Consider the following 16727-nt stretch of genomic DNA (forward strand, 5'->3'; position numbering starts at 1 on the left):
TGGTGCAGATCTGATGCAGGTTTGTTAATTGACGTAAGGAAGAAGTGATCAAAAGAGTTATGAGACCAATGTTGTTTTATAGTGAAACCATCAGGTGACTGCTATAAATAACCGGTACACTGATCATTTTTTGTTGTCCCACTATCCTATTTCATTCTCTGAGCCTTTTCTTCATCGTATATCGCCTTATATCGTTACTTATACCCTAGTTCGCATATCTTGACCGTAATTTGTCACCTTCGTGAAACTAGAGAACACTGAACAGTCACACAGCGCATGCCATAATTCATGTCGTGTTCATCTCGGTCGTATGTGCTATGTGACGGGGAAAAAACGTTGGCCTCTTCACAAGGGAAATGAAGACCATTTCGAAATGTCATTTTTGTTAGCATAATAGTTTTAAAGGTAGGAAGAATTTGCCAAAATACCCTGTTCATGATTATATATATAAAAGAGAAACATATGCAGGGTTCGTATTTCGATTCCATTTTTATATTTTGAAGTGGAGGAAGAAGAAGTTTATTTATATATTTCCTTCCAAGTTCTAAATTTACTCACGTAATAAAGTACCTCTTTATGCTTTGAAAAAAAGTACTCGGAGAAGACATGGGGCTAATTTTACCCGCCCAGTAATGATCCAAATTAAAATAAATTTCCTCGTGAAGGATATCTTTAAGCTATGGTCAACAGATCTTCCTAACGCTATAAGTTTAGTACACCTCACCATGGTATGTGTATATTTCAAATATATAGATGTATTTGTTTCTTTTAATAATTGCTTAACGTTGTGGAAGGTCTTCACCTTCCACAATGGGATAAGAACCCAAAACCAAAGACCAAAGCCTTACTTTGTGACTTTAGAGTGAAGGATATGGAGATAATGAACAGTATTCAATAACAAAGTCTATAAAACAATACAAATTAGGAGCAGAGCAAACACGGACCTCTAAAACATCAGAGATGGGATCAGGTGCCTTTGAGGAATGAGCATCCCCTGCTGACCGGTGACACCCGCCGTGTGCTCCTCGTCAAGATCGGGAAATAACGGAAAAATCCATCGTCAATTCAGTGTATAAATAATGGATAACAATTAGTATGGAAAACGTCAGTCAGCATTTGACTCAATGATAAATTGTATTTGCTGACAAGGTCTTTGTACCGACTATAGAACTTACGAAATGATGACTTTAAAAGAGACTGCTGATTATATGTTTGTCAATAATGTACCTCGTTTTAGAAATTGTTCATACGCAGAGCATGCTCTTGCGTATCGAATCACACTTTGATATTGAATACTGTTCGTTATCTCCATATCCTTCATAGAAAAGTTATAGTAATCACGTTTATCATAGAACTTGATTGTTATATTACAGTTAACGTCTTTTTCAAGTAAAATATCCAAATATGAAACAGATATGTCAGACTCTGTGGTATCTTTTATCTCAAGCTCACCAGGATATATCATATCGACATAGGTATGGAAATTACCATTGTCATGACAATACGTCGTCGATATATCTAAATGTTGAGTTGAAGGCCACAGCAAGTGTTTTCCTCTTTTCACGCATAAGATTTTGCACAAATTCTTCTTCATATGAACACAAGAATAGGTCTGCTAATAACGTAGCACAATTGATACCCATGGGAATTCCAATAGATTGTTGGAAGACCTGGTCTCCAAAACCACACATAGATATTGTCAATCAGAAACTCGAGCATCTTTTAACTGTCAACTTCAGAGTACTTGTGTGTACAATCAGAATGTTTTTTAACAAAATAATATTGCAAATGACCAATGACCAGGAAAGTAAATTTACTAGTTCCATTTTTATTGAAAAAACAGCTGTCAATGATATCAAAAAGCCTGGACTTTATCGTGGGGAATGGTGTGTATAAAGTTGAAAAGTAGTAAGTTTTTAAGCTGTTGATTTTGGTTAAATCTTGTGATTTCACATTGTCAAAAAGTTCTTTTGACTTTTTGAGTATCCACATTTGATTCACACCACTTCTTAATTATATTGTTGCACAGTACTCTTGAAGTTTTTCCCTTCACTTCTGTCAATATTTTATTGAGGAATAAAGAAAGACGCTTGGTTGAACATTTACTGCAACCTGCAATGTATCTTTATTTGTAAGGATTCTTACGAAGTTTCGGAATCCAATATATATATTGTAGTTCAAAATCATTTTGGTTCTGGATATTAAAAATATTCAAAACTGACATACGAATTTGAAGGAAACGCTCCAGCCAGTACACCGAGCGGGCGACGATGTCAATGTAGTTATTTCTTATTTAATTATTAAAAAAAACAGGTATATGTACTGAACACTGAGTAACATCTTGTTATAGATCACAAAGGGACAAATAAAGATAGATATATATTGAATGATAACATCAATCTTTCCATTCAGCGAGCTGAATAGTCAGTTTTGTTTACTAAATCTGGCTATTTGCTTTTATATAAATCCGTTATACATTGATTCATTTAAATAGGAGAGTATCCTAGGAGGGATGTGTATTTCTATGGTAATTTGAGGTTTGTGTAATAGAATTGTTTCTGTTAATTTGTACTTTCTATAGATATATGCTGGTAATCATTTTATAGGAGATAGGAAACAATCAGAAAATCTTAATATTTATTCATTTAAAAAAAACAGTCGGTGTGGGTGCATCACACTAGTATTTTAGAAATCTTTTAACATACCAAATTCTAATCGTGAATCATCAAGATATATCTCTGGTAAAAGAGAAAACTTATTTGTTGGTTTGCTATCATCTAAAGGGGCAAAGGTAAATATCTTTTTTTTTGTATTTTAGGGGAATTCCTTGGAAATGATGTAACTGTACCCAGTTGACATACTTTAGATACGGCATGCATGAGCTGTATCAGATAGGTGCTCCATATGTCGACACAAGCAAGGTGGTTGTTTACGGGTTGATAAAAGTTGTAAACACGGAAGTGGGTTAATTAATTTGTCTACTGACGCAGTCCAGACAAAATACAGGATTGGACATAAACAAGAAACATTATACTATGCCCTTGTAAGGGTAAGATGCTTTTCGAATTATGTGGAAAGTCGTATCATAATAGAGAGCTTTTAAAGCATATTTTATCTGAAATAATTATGTTTGTGCAAGGCTTGTTTATGATATAACAGCCGATTGAAGTAATGATATTTGTTTGATATTTATTTTTTTTTATGTATTCCTTTGTAAGTTATTTGATGTGAGTAGGTTTTAACATATACTGAGAAACACTATAATATTGTTACTAAATACGCTAAACAAGTGTCAGAATTCCGGTTTGTTGCTCAATGATTTTATGTGATGAGGAAGTGAGTTTTGGCATTTCTAGTTTATTTGTATTTAACAACTTTTTAATTTTAAACCAAGTAAAGCTTTATTTATAGATCATAACAGGCGTGCGGACCAATGGCAGACCAAGAGCAGGACATTGTACAAGAATTTTCCGTGACCAAGTTATCAGGACAGCGCGTGGTACTTAAGGTAAATCATTTTTGTCTTCAAAGAAAGTCTTTCAGATTAAAATTTCATGTTTTTGAATGAACAGTTTAAAATTTATTTCCGTATTTATTCACATCATAAATAGGAAACTGTAAAAGTTTAAAAGAAAAGATAAATTATACGTCCACGTTTTGGGATTTAAGGTTACCTGGTATCATAATATATTTTGTTGTATGCTTCACAAATTACAGATTGATGTTAAAAGCGACAGCTTCAAATACATGAGGAAAGGAGAGGTGAAACACACGTGTAGGATAAAAGATTTGAATGCCACGCTGAAGGTATACCATAACTGTAGTATATGTATATAAAGAAATTATAGACATTACAGTATTTATATAATGTCAATGCAAATTGCTATGATTTTTCCTAAGTAAGACAAGAATGACTAACAACTAAAATTAGTAGGCTTATGTTACATTTCAGTTTAAGAATTCAGAGAATTTAGATTGTTTTTGTTAGTTTTAAATTCTCTGAATTCTAGAATAACATTTACATGAGAAATTTCGGAAGGGGGTTCTATATTTGGAGAGAGAGGGAGAGGGGGTATCATTCTACGTGTTAAAGAAATCTATTTAACATCTGCTTTTCGTTCATACTCAAAGGTACTCTAAAATACAATGTCTTTTATTTTAACTTCAGGGAGGGATTTTTTATGTTTTGAAATTTTGTGACCTTGATTTGTTCCATAACAATAACTTTATATTTCTTATTTCTGATGAAACTTTTTAACACTGTTCATAAAACAACTTTTTCGGTGATTGAAAGAGCAGAGAACTGCAAGTGTGCCGGAATATTTTAACCTTACTTAAAACCTTGACCTTGTATTTCCAGATTTCCTAATGTACATGTAGTTGTATTTTAAGAAAAGGTACTCTTATTTCATTCATAATATGAGTACATGTACGAACAATCCACATGAATGAGAAATAATTTACTTCTAATTCAAAAGAGGAACAACGAAACAAAAACTATACAAAATTTACCATTTAGGAAGTCATATCAAAATTTTATGGGTTCAAAGTTGAAAAACTGAATTTATTTTCACTAATTATAGTCAAAAATAGTTACTAATGGCCAAAAATGTATAAGTTGCCATATTTTTTAAGAAGTTGAACAATATTAAATATATGTGCATCTCATCATTAAAAATCGTTCAATTTAAGTGAACAGTATTATAAACGTTAGGTTAAAACTTGTTGAAATACAATAATTTAATTTTGTTTGTATTCTAGTCTCTCATTGGTTGATTCCCAAAAAGGAACGCAAATTATTTCTTAATAAACTGGTTTGGTATGGGGACACACCCCCTTGACAACCAGCTGAATCATCTTATCAATGCAATCCCCTCATTTCCAGTCCTTGGGATGCATGGAAAATTCCAGATTTAATAAATGTACCTTTAACTTCAAACAGTAGCTCGATCTTACCTCATGTAAACAAACATCATGGATGCTAGATCTGTGTATCAGTTATTGCTTCCCCTTGTTTCATATCACTTCCGTTACTAGGGATGTATTATTGAGCGGCAAATTTGAACTAATAAAAAGCAGCACAATTTTACACCCACAGTTGTTTTTTAATTATTTTAAAATTAAATTATAAGGAATGACTCTATTCTTATTACATACTTAGTAATAAATACAGGTTTTTTGCATATGCGATATGGCTGACGTCACAAAACCCGTATCAGCCCTGCAGGGCTGATATGGATAGCGGGGCTGATATAGGTTATCAGCCCTGCAGGGCTGATACGGATCAATATCACACCCCTAGTAAATTAAACCTCAAAAAACAGTACTTGTGAGTTGTGATCATACACATATTTTGGGGGTTACATAATTCTCTTAATTTTAACTTTTTGAATGTAATGATAATCTAACTGATAAATAAAAGATTATTTTAAAATTACGGATTGAGGAAATCTGAAATAGAAGTACATGCAGAAACAAACCGAAACTGTATGAGACAATAGAATGTGTACATTTTAAGAAGTCCGTGCATGATTATTTACTTATTTTCCTCTCAACTTAATGTGTTCTGTATTTTATTACTAAGTATGTCATAAATATAGTAAAACATACCCTTTTCCACATGACATCCTGATGCCTTCGGCCCTCTGGCTGATATTGGTGTCTCGTGCTGATACAGGATGTGATATGGAAAAGGGTAGTATTATTCTCTGTATAACCTAGTTTGGGTCAGTTTACGCTTCTTTATAATCCACTTCGCGGATTACAATGTATTTAAAGCCTAAACTGACCCAAACCAAGTTATGATCGAATAACTTGGCCAAGAATTAGAGTCATTCCTTAATTATTCTGATGCTAAAAGTTTCTGGGTAATTGTTAATTTATCTCCATATGTTTCATTTTAAAAAGTAATACAATTGTGAATATCAGGGACAACATTTTACACTGAATAAAGGAGGAGTTAATGCTCATGAGAACATTTTTAAAGATTGAATAACTGATTAAATAAAAAATATAATTTTTTATAATTTTTTCCCTAGCAATTACTTGCATAACATTTATTGAAAAGCCTTCATTCAAAAGATATTTTTCTAATAGATATGAATTAAAATTAATAATAATTTTGCAAAAATCTATGACATCGCATGAGGGTTGAAATGCCTTAAGTTTGTCCAAAAGGCATTTAAACGTAGCAATTTTCCAGGACTGGTTAGGACATGGTAAGTGCAAGCCACTCATTGGGTGGTTTCTTTAAGTTATCCTAGATTATAGTTGATAGTTTTTAAGTTCTGATCCACACTTCGAGGATCCACACAAATCAAGAGAAGCATAAATTCTGCAGTGATCAGAGGAATTATTAGTTATTTTAATTTTGCTTAATAAATGTGTGATAGAGAATAGATGTGAAATAAAATTACAAAGAAAATTAGGTCATCGGAAAAAAAAACCTTTAAGGAAGGAAAAAAGAATTTAAAATCCTAACATTATCTTTAATTTCCGATTGTGGGATAAAATAAAGATGGAAGGAAGATAAATGACGGAAGAAAAATCAAGATAAAGAAAAGTTATTTAAAGTTTTCAAAGCAGTAAAAAAAAAAAGAATTAGTGGTAAAATCATAAACAATAGTCCTTAAACATTGATTTTCTGAAAACAAAGTTCGATTTTATGACCAAAAAAGGAAATAAAACGTTCGAATAACTTTTGTTGTTGTAATCACATTCCTTTTAAAATGCACCTTTGCTCGTTACACAATTCTTTTAGTTCAAAAGTATTGCATTCAATGTCATCGAGGTGAGGAATAAAATATTTTTGGGCTTACTTTTGTACTTTGTATAAGATAAAGTATACGAAGGGTGTTAGAAAAGTTCGCGGACAAGTTCTATTGTGAGCGCGCTATTTTCACGAAACCAGTCAAACTTTTCAGATAAAATCTTAACCTATTTTCCAATAAATATACAAAACTTTGGCGCTCTCCAGTGCTCATTGAAAAATATACAGCTGTTTTATTTTGATAAATCTTGCTTCACGGAGCATGCTACATTTTGGCACATTTACATCACATAGACTCTTTATCAAGATTAAAAATTGCACAATTGTAGCGCAAAGAGATTTGTGATATTTTACCTGTCGCAAAAGTATTCTTGAAACATCACTGGGAGAAATTTTCGATCAAATTGGAGGGTATATGACTGTTTTATAGCCATTTATAAATGATCAATGCATAAAAACACAGCCAAAATTCGGAACGTCATTGAGCGTCATGGAGCACTGCACTACGTAAAAATCATGTATGCAGACAGGAAAATGTCTAAAAAGAGATTAAAATGTGCAAGATGCTGCCGGGAATTTCCTACACATACAAAGGACACAAGTTTTTAAATGGTTGTAACTTTATAAGAATGTAAGGATTAACATTTTGAATGATTAACCCCATCGATACTTCAATACCCCTTTATTGCATGGACGTTGTGCCATTATGGTTTTGCATAGTTTCCATACCTGATCGATTATCTGCATAGACTTTTTTTTACCAAAGATCTCAATAATATCCGAATCAGTTCAAAAGACATTATAGTAGAAAAGTAACATGTCTTGATATAGATATTCAAATTTAGATTAGAAAAAAAGATAAGAAAAATATGGCAAAGATGAAAAATTTAATGAACTGCGACAAAGCTTAACGGGTTGAAATCTGACTGTCACGTCGCCTTACGTCAAGAGATTGCTCCGTGAATCCCATGACCTCATAGTAAAAATCGTTGTAAATTTTCAAGATTGTGGTAAATGGACCTGATTTTTTATATACAAATAAACAAAATATAGGAATTTATTAAGACATAGGTCATACTTCACAGTACACAATAGATTTTCCGTAATTCAATGTGTCCGCGAACTTTTCTAACAACCCTCGTAATATATCTTGTGTTCTCATACAAATGTAACATTTTTTGCCAAGTAAATTGCTAAATAAAAATATTTTGCAGGATGGTTTACAAATTGAAATTAGGATTGGTACTCTAAAGAAAATATTATCAGCTGAAAACGAGTTGATAAGGGAGGAAATATTAAAAACCATCCAGGCGGCTGTAGAGGAACAAACGCCAAAACAGGGGTACCCACTGAGTGAGTGAACAGGGCTGATCTTTTGTATTTTGTAATTGCTTCTATACAAACTGGTTGTATTCTCTTTTTCAAATCAAAACAAGTCAAAACACCCCTTGAGTTCAAATCTATTGAATTTTTGTCGGCTTGTGTGTTACATGTACAAGCATACCAGTAATTTCTCTTAAAAAGGATATCTGTTTCTATAGGGGAGGGATCTCGTGTCATAAAAGAAGGTTTCTTGATGAAAAAAGGAAATGCTGTCATTGAAAAATGGGCCAGGTACGTTAGAGGGGACACAGAATTGATTTCTAGTGATCAAAATAAGTTTTTGAGCTCATTTGACAATCTTTTTGTTTCATCCTTCTACAACTTTCATACTAACAAAAATACTTCACGGGATATAGATTAGGTTAATGAAAATATTAAAAGCAGTCAAGAAAAAAAAATCCGTGGTACTGTGCATATATTTGAGGAGTGCTGTTTATGAAATTTATTTTTAACAAGAGACTAGCAACTAATTCATGAATACAACTTAAAACTAATCAGTTCATCTCTATATTACAGGAGAAAAGTCATCATTAAGCAAGGAGTTTTGTTCTACTACCCTGAAAATTCAGAGGTAAATCTTTCAATCCATCATAACAATTACATGATTACACTAAATGTCGTAGAGAAGTCTGCGTTGTGGTAATGTAAGATAAACAGAATCTTTAGCTCAATCAGAAGAGCCTTGAAGTGATATGAAAGAGGCCCCGAGTTTAAATCAATGTGAAGTCACAGACATGTCTCTGTTACATTTATCATTTTAAATATTACACTCCCTTATTTATGCAGCTATATACCCTTATCACCTGAATAATGGGTTTATATTTCTATTTGATTTGATACGAAAGAGCATGCTCTACGTACAGTCTAATTAGATTGGCTCTACGTATGAACAGTTTTTACACGAAATTACGAAGTAATTAATTTATTGACAAGCAAGTTGATGAAGCAAGAATATCTACAGTCTCATTTAAAGTCTTCATTTCGTAAGTTCTCTGGTCGATACAATAACCTTCTTGTCAACAAATACAATGTATCCCGAAGTAGATGCTGACTGATGTTTTTATAGAATTTGTTAGACCAAATTTTACACACTGAATAGTCGACGGATTTTTTCATTATTTTCCGATCATGACAAGGAGCACACGGCGAATGTGACTGGTTGTCAAGGGATGCTTACTCTTCCATGGCATCTTACCCCACTTCTGAAGTTTTATAGGTCCATGTTTCTCTGTTCTGATTTGTATTGTTTGAATGGACCTTAAAGCTTGATTACTGTTCGTTATCTCCATTTATTTAAGAATTTAACCATTTCTTTTTATTCATACATGCAATTTTTTCAGTCCAAATGTATCTGATACTTAATATTGAAGATAAACTTAGTAACCTCAATATATTCATCTGTATTTGATATGTTTTATTATTTTAATCCAAAAACATTGTTCATCAGTATTTACTATTTAGTGCATCCATAAGCAAACCATAAGAACATTACCCTTGCCAAAGAACCATGAAAGTAGTAATAGAATCCTTTGATCGCCCTTTCTTTCAGAAAAGAGTGGACCTTTCCCCTGTTGTAGAATGTCACGTGGATGCTGTAGGATCAGATAAGTTCAACGTCACTGTACCAGGTAGAACCTACAGGTAACCATTTACAACAGGTAAACAGATAATTGTACTCTGACAAACAAAAGATTAATTTTGTCACAGATTATATTTATAGTTTTCAGATTCCCGACTCAGTACGAGACAAACACGAAGAACAATCTGAATGGATAAGAGTGAGTAGAATTTGAGAATTATGAAGTGTGAGCAATATTTTTTGTTTGAGATTCATATCCATTTATGAACGTCAGTTCTAGCCACATCAGATTACACTATCTAAAACATATAGCCATCTACATTTAAATACATCATATATGTTTTCTCTCAACTTTCAGTGCATTAGAATCGCCATATCTGACAGGTACATTCCTTTGTATTATATTTCTTCTATTCTTTCATTTGAGTATTTGAAATATTGTGCAAAAACTATTTCTTTCTAGTATTTTCTTTAAAACACCGTGTTTAGTTCTTCTGAAGGTCAAAAGATTAGAAAAGGAAGTCGAAAAGTATTGCCAGACAGAGATTCCCGTAGTAGCGTTAAACGGAGATCGGTACCAAGATCACCGATACTGAAACAAGGCTACCTAGACAAACAAGGCAACGCAACTGTCAAAGTCTGGAATGTGTGAGTCAAAATTTCCAAATTGTATTATAAATCCCCCAGCTCAATATAGATAGTATCATAAACTGAATGCTGCATCAATATAAGCTCCTGGTACTTTTTAAATTCATTTGTGATGTATGTTTTCATTATAAGAGATCTAAAGATCTTGACAGAACATTTCATCGGAAAAATTACACAGGATAAATTAAATGATACAGCCAATACATTTTCTTTGTAACCAGGCGGTTTGTCAAAGTGGAGCCAGGAAAATTATCCTATGCACTTCCAGAAAAAGTAGAAGTAAGGAACCTCTTTTTCTGATTTTTCTGTGAACTTGTTCCATTGTTTTTTTTTTTCATTTTGTTGGTGTTATTTCAGAATGCCTTAAATGTGATATATCTTCATGAAAGTAATGCTTGTGTCATTTCCACTAAAAATTATGGGTTTGATGTCAAGGTGCCGAACAGAGTTTATCAGTAAGTCGAAATAATTCTAACTATTTCACTCTTAATCACAATCTCATAATTAAATCGATGAAATGACTATTTTATGCATATGACAATGGTAAATATAAAGCTTAACTTTTTGTCATTTTGGCATGCTTATTCCATGTTAACAGAATTGATTGTAGATTTAATCCTTGTAGTTTTAGGCTACTTGAAAATACAGAAAACAGAGATGAAGAGTTTTCAGCCTGGATGGAAGTAACTGTCATGGTTTTTTTTTAACTTTTAACCAAAAACCTTACTATCTTTATAACATGCATGTTAAAAAAAGTAATTACTTGTAGATAGATTACATGCACAGTACGTACTGGTCCCTACTGACAAAGTAGGTAACAACATTGGCTTCGTTTGTAAGGGTCATTATATAAATTGTATTTTAGGAGAACTTGGAATTAATTCTACAAGTGGTAATCCTACTTATACTCATAGTTCCCTTTCTAAGCAAGAAATTCTACAAAATCATATGTCAGTTTTGAATATTTTTAAGATCCCAAAGTTAAAAAAGGAATTTAAACTATCATATCTATATTGGATTCCGAAACTTCATAAAATCTTTACAAAGATATATAGCGAGTTCCAGTAAATGTCCAACCAAGCCTCTTTCTTTACTCCTCACTAAGATTTTAACACCTGTGGAGGAGAAACTTCAAGAGTACTGTGCAACAATATTTTCAAGAAAATGGTGTAAATGAGATGTGGATACTTAAAATGTCCAAAAAACGTTTGAACAATTTGAAATCACAAGATTTTACCAAAATCAACAGCTTAAAAACTAACAACTTTTCAATTTAATACACGACCATTCTCCACGATAAATTAAACTCGAGGCTTTTTGATATCATTGACAGCTGCCTTTTCAATAAAAATGGAACTGGTAAATTTACTTACCATGTCCTTGGTCATTTGCAAAATTATTTTGTTAACAAACATTCTGATTGTACACACAAGTACTTTGAAGTTGATATCAAAAAGATGCTTGAGTTTCTGATTGCAAATATCTCTGTACTCTGAGGTTGACAGTTAAAAGATCCCTGAGTTTCTGATTGACAATATATATGTGGTTTTGGAGACCAGGTCTTCCAACAATCTATTAGAATCCCCATGGGTACCAATTACGCCCCGTCATTGACAGACCTACTTTTGTATTCATATGAGGCCGAATTTGTCCAAAATCTTATGCGTGAAAAGAAGAAAATATTTGCTGTGGACTTCAACTCGACATTTAGATACCCGGTATATCAACGACGTAGTGTCAATTAACACTGGTAATTTCCATTCTTATGTCAATCCGATATATCCTAGTGATCTTGAGATAAAAGATACCACAGAGTCTGACACATCTGTTTTGTATTTGGATATTTTACTTGAAAAAGACGTTAATTGTAATCTAACAACCAAGCTCTATGATAAACGTGACTAACTTTAACTTTTCTATCGTCAACTTCCCTTACTTATGTAGCAATATATGTTCATCACCTGCATACGGAGTTTATATATCTCAGATGATTTCATACGCTAAAACATGCTCTACGTATGAACAATTTCTAAAACAAGGTATTGGCAAACAAGTTGATGAAACAAGAATATCAGCAGTCTCGTTTAAAGTCATCATTCGTAAGTTCTATGATAGATACAATGGCCTTGTCAGGAAATGTAATATATCATTGAGTCAAATGCTGACTGACGTTTTTCATACTAATTGTTAGTTCATTATTTATACATTCATGACTGAATTGACGACGGATTTTTCCGTTCTTTTCCGATCATGACAAGGAGCACAGGCGGGTGGGACCGGTCGACAGGGGATGTTCACTCCTTCATGGCACCTGATCCCACCTCTGATGTTCTGGATGTCCGTGTTTGCTCTGCTCCTTTTTTTGTATTGTTTTATGGACTTTTGATCTTGAATACAGTTCTTTATCTCCATATGTTTCATGATAAAAAATTGCTCATGATTTGGATTTTTAAAAAAAATGGAAACAAATGACAGTGCAAACTCTGTGTAAAGAACTAGAATTTTTTCAATTGACCAGAGAGAACCAAAATTTAGAAATGGAATATATGGAGATAAGGAATAGTTCTCAAGCTCAAAACTCCAGTTAAAAAGCGTTAACTGTCCCAAGTTATGTTATATCATATTACATTAGTTGAAATAAGCTTCATATTTTATAATTTAATTTCAGTGTAGAAAATGAGTTAGTTTTTCCTCCAGAAAAAAGGATTGAAATTGAGCATATTTTAAAAGTAACGTCAAGCGGGGTAATACGTGTTTGACGTAACTCATTGTGAAGTAGGCAACTTATGTTATACGAAATGGATTAAATCTTTTACCCAATCAAATGACGTGGTACAACTAAAATTAGATTATTAAATAATACAAAAAAGAAAATATTTTTGTTATGACAATTGATAAAAAATCCACTAGTGATATTATAAAGCAAAATAGATGACAATAGATCTATTAATGCTAGTTATGTCATTATTTTAATCAGATGTGTTCTAAATTTGTACTATTTCATGACACTTCTGTCCCTAGTTGGTTTGAATTGTTTCAATTAAACCTTACAATGTCGTTTTCAACGTTGTCATTAAGGGATACAGAATCACCCCTTCATAACATGTTGTAAGTGGATTTAATATCATCGGTGGTCAATGAGAAATAAACGGAAGGGTGGTTAGTGCTCTGTAGAGCAATTAGTAAAATGTTATAATCGCTGCATATTATTGGTAAAGAAAACTCCTCTAACACTCTGAATACTTCTCTTTGTAAGGCACTCAACAAAGCCTGTAGCATGAAGCGTTCTTCTGAGCTGCTGGAAGATTTAGGCATTGGAGACGGGTTCCAGGAGATTGATTTATCAAAACCGGTAATTATCAGAATTCTTACATAAAATAAAATCATAACATTTACATAATTATATCTGGCACAGTTCATGTAATTGCATGCATTATATAATTAAATTTTATTTTAAAAAGACAAACTATATACTAGTATATGTAAGATTTAGACTCATTCACATTATAACCATGTGTACACAATATAATTGATTATGTTTAGTGAATTTAATTAATGTTTCAGCCGGTTCAGCTACCTGCTTTTAATTTTTTCAGCATTAGAATCTGATAAAGAACAATTCGTACATTGTCAATTAATATCATTTTTAGTAATCTTGACAAATTTTCATTTTAAAATATTCATAGATATTATTTAGAAAATATATGAATAAAAATGCATGTCTTTTGCTTAACAAACTCGCTTTTAATGGAATAGATGGGTTGTTTTATACTTTCACTATATAGACACAGAATATGCAAAATAAATGCACGCCTGTAATATTGTATAAAGCTTATATTACATGCTAATTTCACTCTTTCAGGATGTTGGGGGAGATATAGAAAACCATATTGATGATAGGTCAGTTACAAAAAGTTATTTTGCATAAATTGATAAAACTGAAAATTACGTGTCCCTTATCGGGACACGTAAAAATTTAACTTTTACTAAAGATATTACTTCTCTCACCCATGGCAATTGGTACCACCTCTGATGTTTTAAAGGTCCGTGTTTGCCCTGCTCCCAATTTGTTTTGTGTTCGTGATCTCCAAATTTCATAGTAGATGTTACTCATCTCATAAGTCAGGATTGTCTATCTGTATTATGACAGAACCTTATCTATTTGTATGATGTAATTAAATTAAGAACAATTCCAATTTCTCACGCTACGAATAGTTATATACAAACCAACAACAACAAAGATTGGTATGTATAAAATGGAAAATCAATGATAATTGTTCATCAGGTGTAATTGTTTATGCTTTTTTAGTGAAGAACTGCAATTTTTGCACTATTTTCATTATAAGTAGGCTAAAACTGCTTCTAGTCGAAATATGAGCATGAGAGAACGTAAAACATCTATTTATTTAATTATAAAATTTCTGTATGTTATTGTGTGTATATTGTGCCGTTTTATCCAATGTTTAACCCTTTTCCCGTTGATATAGCTCATATGATATCGGTTTCATATCCCACAGTTGTTACGTCACAATGGGTTTTGCGTTATAGAGTGATGAAGTAAAATGAAGTGGAGACCTATATAAAAACAGTGTTAAACATTGATTGTGGTGTATAAAACATGGGATAAAAAGAATTTCACATGATCTGTAGTTAGATTATTAGTTATCCAGGTTCAATCAAGGGTGTACAGGGATTTACCCCGGGTTTTATTCCATACACCCTGAGGCCGAAGGCCGTTGGGCCTCAGGGTGTATGAAATACAACCCGGAACCTGGATAACGAATTCATTTCCTCTGTACCCATTAGAATGCTTTGTAAACCTCAAAGTTTGTCTCAAACTATAGATTACATAACTACGTACTACAATTCATCGTGACGTCATGTTATTTGGCTTTTATAATAGAGAATGTATGCACTGTGACGTCACGTTTTATTTACACCCGGCTCGAGTCGGGTGCACGGATATTTACACCCGACTTTGTAACCAATCAATGCTCGTGTTACAAGCGACATGGAAATAAATGATTTTTATCCAACTCATTATGTGTTTTATCCCCTGGCCAAAACTAAGGGATATAAAACACACACTCGTTGGATAAAAATCATTCAAATGATGTGAGATCATATATGTAAGACTCCAAGGTACGATGGTGACGCCAAAGTTCGATGGTCTCGCAAACCCCGATGGTTTGTTGTCGCTACGGACGCCAAAGTCCGATGGTCAGGCCAAAGTCGTTTCCTATGAGACACGCTGCGCCAAAGTCCGAAGGTGTGGAGAAACAATCGACGTTTATAACGTCACAATAATTCAACGTCAATCCTTGACGCCGTTTTCCTGCACTCAAATGCCAAATTCCTAATTTATCCTTGCATACGCTTTTATTTATTTATTGCTTACATGTTTCAGAGATATTAGGATAAGTTCACGCACACCACTCAACTGATTAGCCCTTTTAATTCCTTTGATTTAGGGTTAGTCCTCACACAGTAGTCGAGTTATTAGGGCACCCACCCATGATATCTACTATCTAGATATCTGTATAGTTGTTAGGCCTACACACTTTTCGAGCGATTAGGGTTAGTTTCGCACCTATCCGAGAGATAAGGGTTAGTTTTCGCAAAATGATAATTATTAATACTTATTTAAAACCTTAGCATGGTGCGGCATTGTAGTTTGGCGCATTAGTACTATGACGTCATAAACTTTGTTTTCTGCACCATCGGACTTTGGCGTGTCAAACCATCGGGGTTTGGCGTGGACCATCGGACTTTGGCGTGACCATCGGACTTTGGAGTTCCATCGCACTTTGGAGTCTTACATGTATATATCAGGTTATTCAATATCAGGTTACATGTACATGTATATAGAGCAGTATAATGATGATAATTTTGTGAATTGACAGAGAACATTCATAGGCTATAAATCTGTTGTCCAATCATGTTTTTTTCTATAAAATATTTTACCCAGCCTTTTGACTGTCATTGTATCTTCTATCTGTTTTTTTCCTCCATAGTAATAGACTAACTGTTATGGTTCCTCCGGGAGAACAGTTAAATGTGATAAAAAAGCCAACAAGACCAGGAGTCAAGAAACCTACACGACAAAATCTACGGAAGGACAGCGAGGATGAGCCATCATAGCTATAAAGGATATTACTCTGTGTTCTGTGATATAGGATTATTATTGTTTTATTATATCTGTGTTGTTAATCGCCTTGTCAGCATAATACTAACAAAAAGTATTATTTTAAATCTAATACAGCAATCAGTATTTTTTATTTTAAGTATAAAATTACTGGAATTTTTATATATGGATGAATAATAACTTTTTTATGTATTTTTAAATAT

The 16727-nt window shown here is 33.0% G+C and overlaps 1 protein-coding gene across 2 annotated transcripts; it reads left to right on the forward strand.

Annotated features, from left to right (window-relative positions):
* Positions 1-2909: 2909 nt before the first annotated feature.
* LOC134244053 (uncharacterized) lies at positions 2910-16688 on the forward strand. Of its 2 annotated transcripts, XM_062726319.1 has the most exons (16): positions 2913-3049; positions 3412-3508; positions 3718-3807; positions 7984-8122; positions 8311-8383; positions 8669-8723; positions 9702-9793; positions 9873-9930; positions 10090-10115; positions 10221-10379; positions 10601-10658; positions 10737-10834; positions 11005-11062; positions 13636-13731; positions 14242-14279; positions 16394-16688. In XM_062726319.1, exons 2-16 carry the CDS (start codon positions 3434-3436, stop codon positions 16518-16520), a joined length of 1242 nt encoding a protein of 413 aa, XP_062582303.1. In that variant the 5' UTR covers positions 2913-3049; positions 3412-3433; the 3' UTR covers positions 16521-16688. The 2 variants fall into 2 exon arrangements, with proteins under 2 accessions (XP_062582304.1, XP_062582303.1); XM_062726320.1 differs by lacking the exon at positions 14242-14279 and having other exon boundaries at positions 2910-3049; positions 16394-16520.
* Positions 16689-16727: the final 39 nt, after the last annotated feature.

The sequence above is a fragment of the Saccostrea cucullata genome, unplaced genomic scaffold (genome assembly GCF_032062105.1).
Source record: "Saccostrea cucullata isolate Sc308-1 unplaced genomic scaffold, CSIRO_AGI_Scuc_v1 ctg108, whole genome shotgun sequence".
In the NCBI taxonomy this organism is placed as follows: Eukaryota; Metazoa; Mollusca; class Bivalvia; order Ostreida; family Ostreidae; genus Saccostrea; species Saccostrea cuccullata.

What these genes read in the sequence shown, in the direction of transcription:
- LOC134244053 (XM_062726319.1), top strand. Translation starts at nt 3,434, where the DNA reads ATGGCAGACCAAGAGCAGGACATTGTACAAGAATTTTCCGTGACCAAG. An exon ending in GACAGCGCGTGGTACTTAAG is followed by an intron (nt 3,509 to 3,717) that starts GTAAATCATTTT and finishes CACAAATTACAG; the next exon opens with ATTGATGTTAAAAGCGACAG. An exon ending in CACTTCCAGAAAAAGTAGAA is followed by an intron (nt 10,659 to 10,736) that starts GTAAGGAACCTC and finishes GTGTTATTTCAG; the next exon opens with AATGCCTTAAATGTGATATA.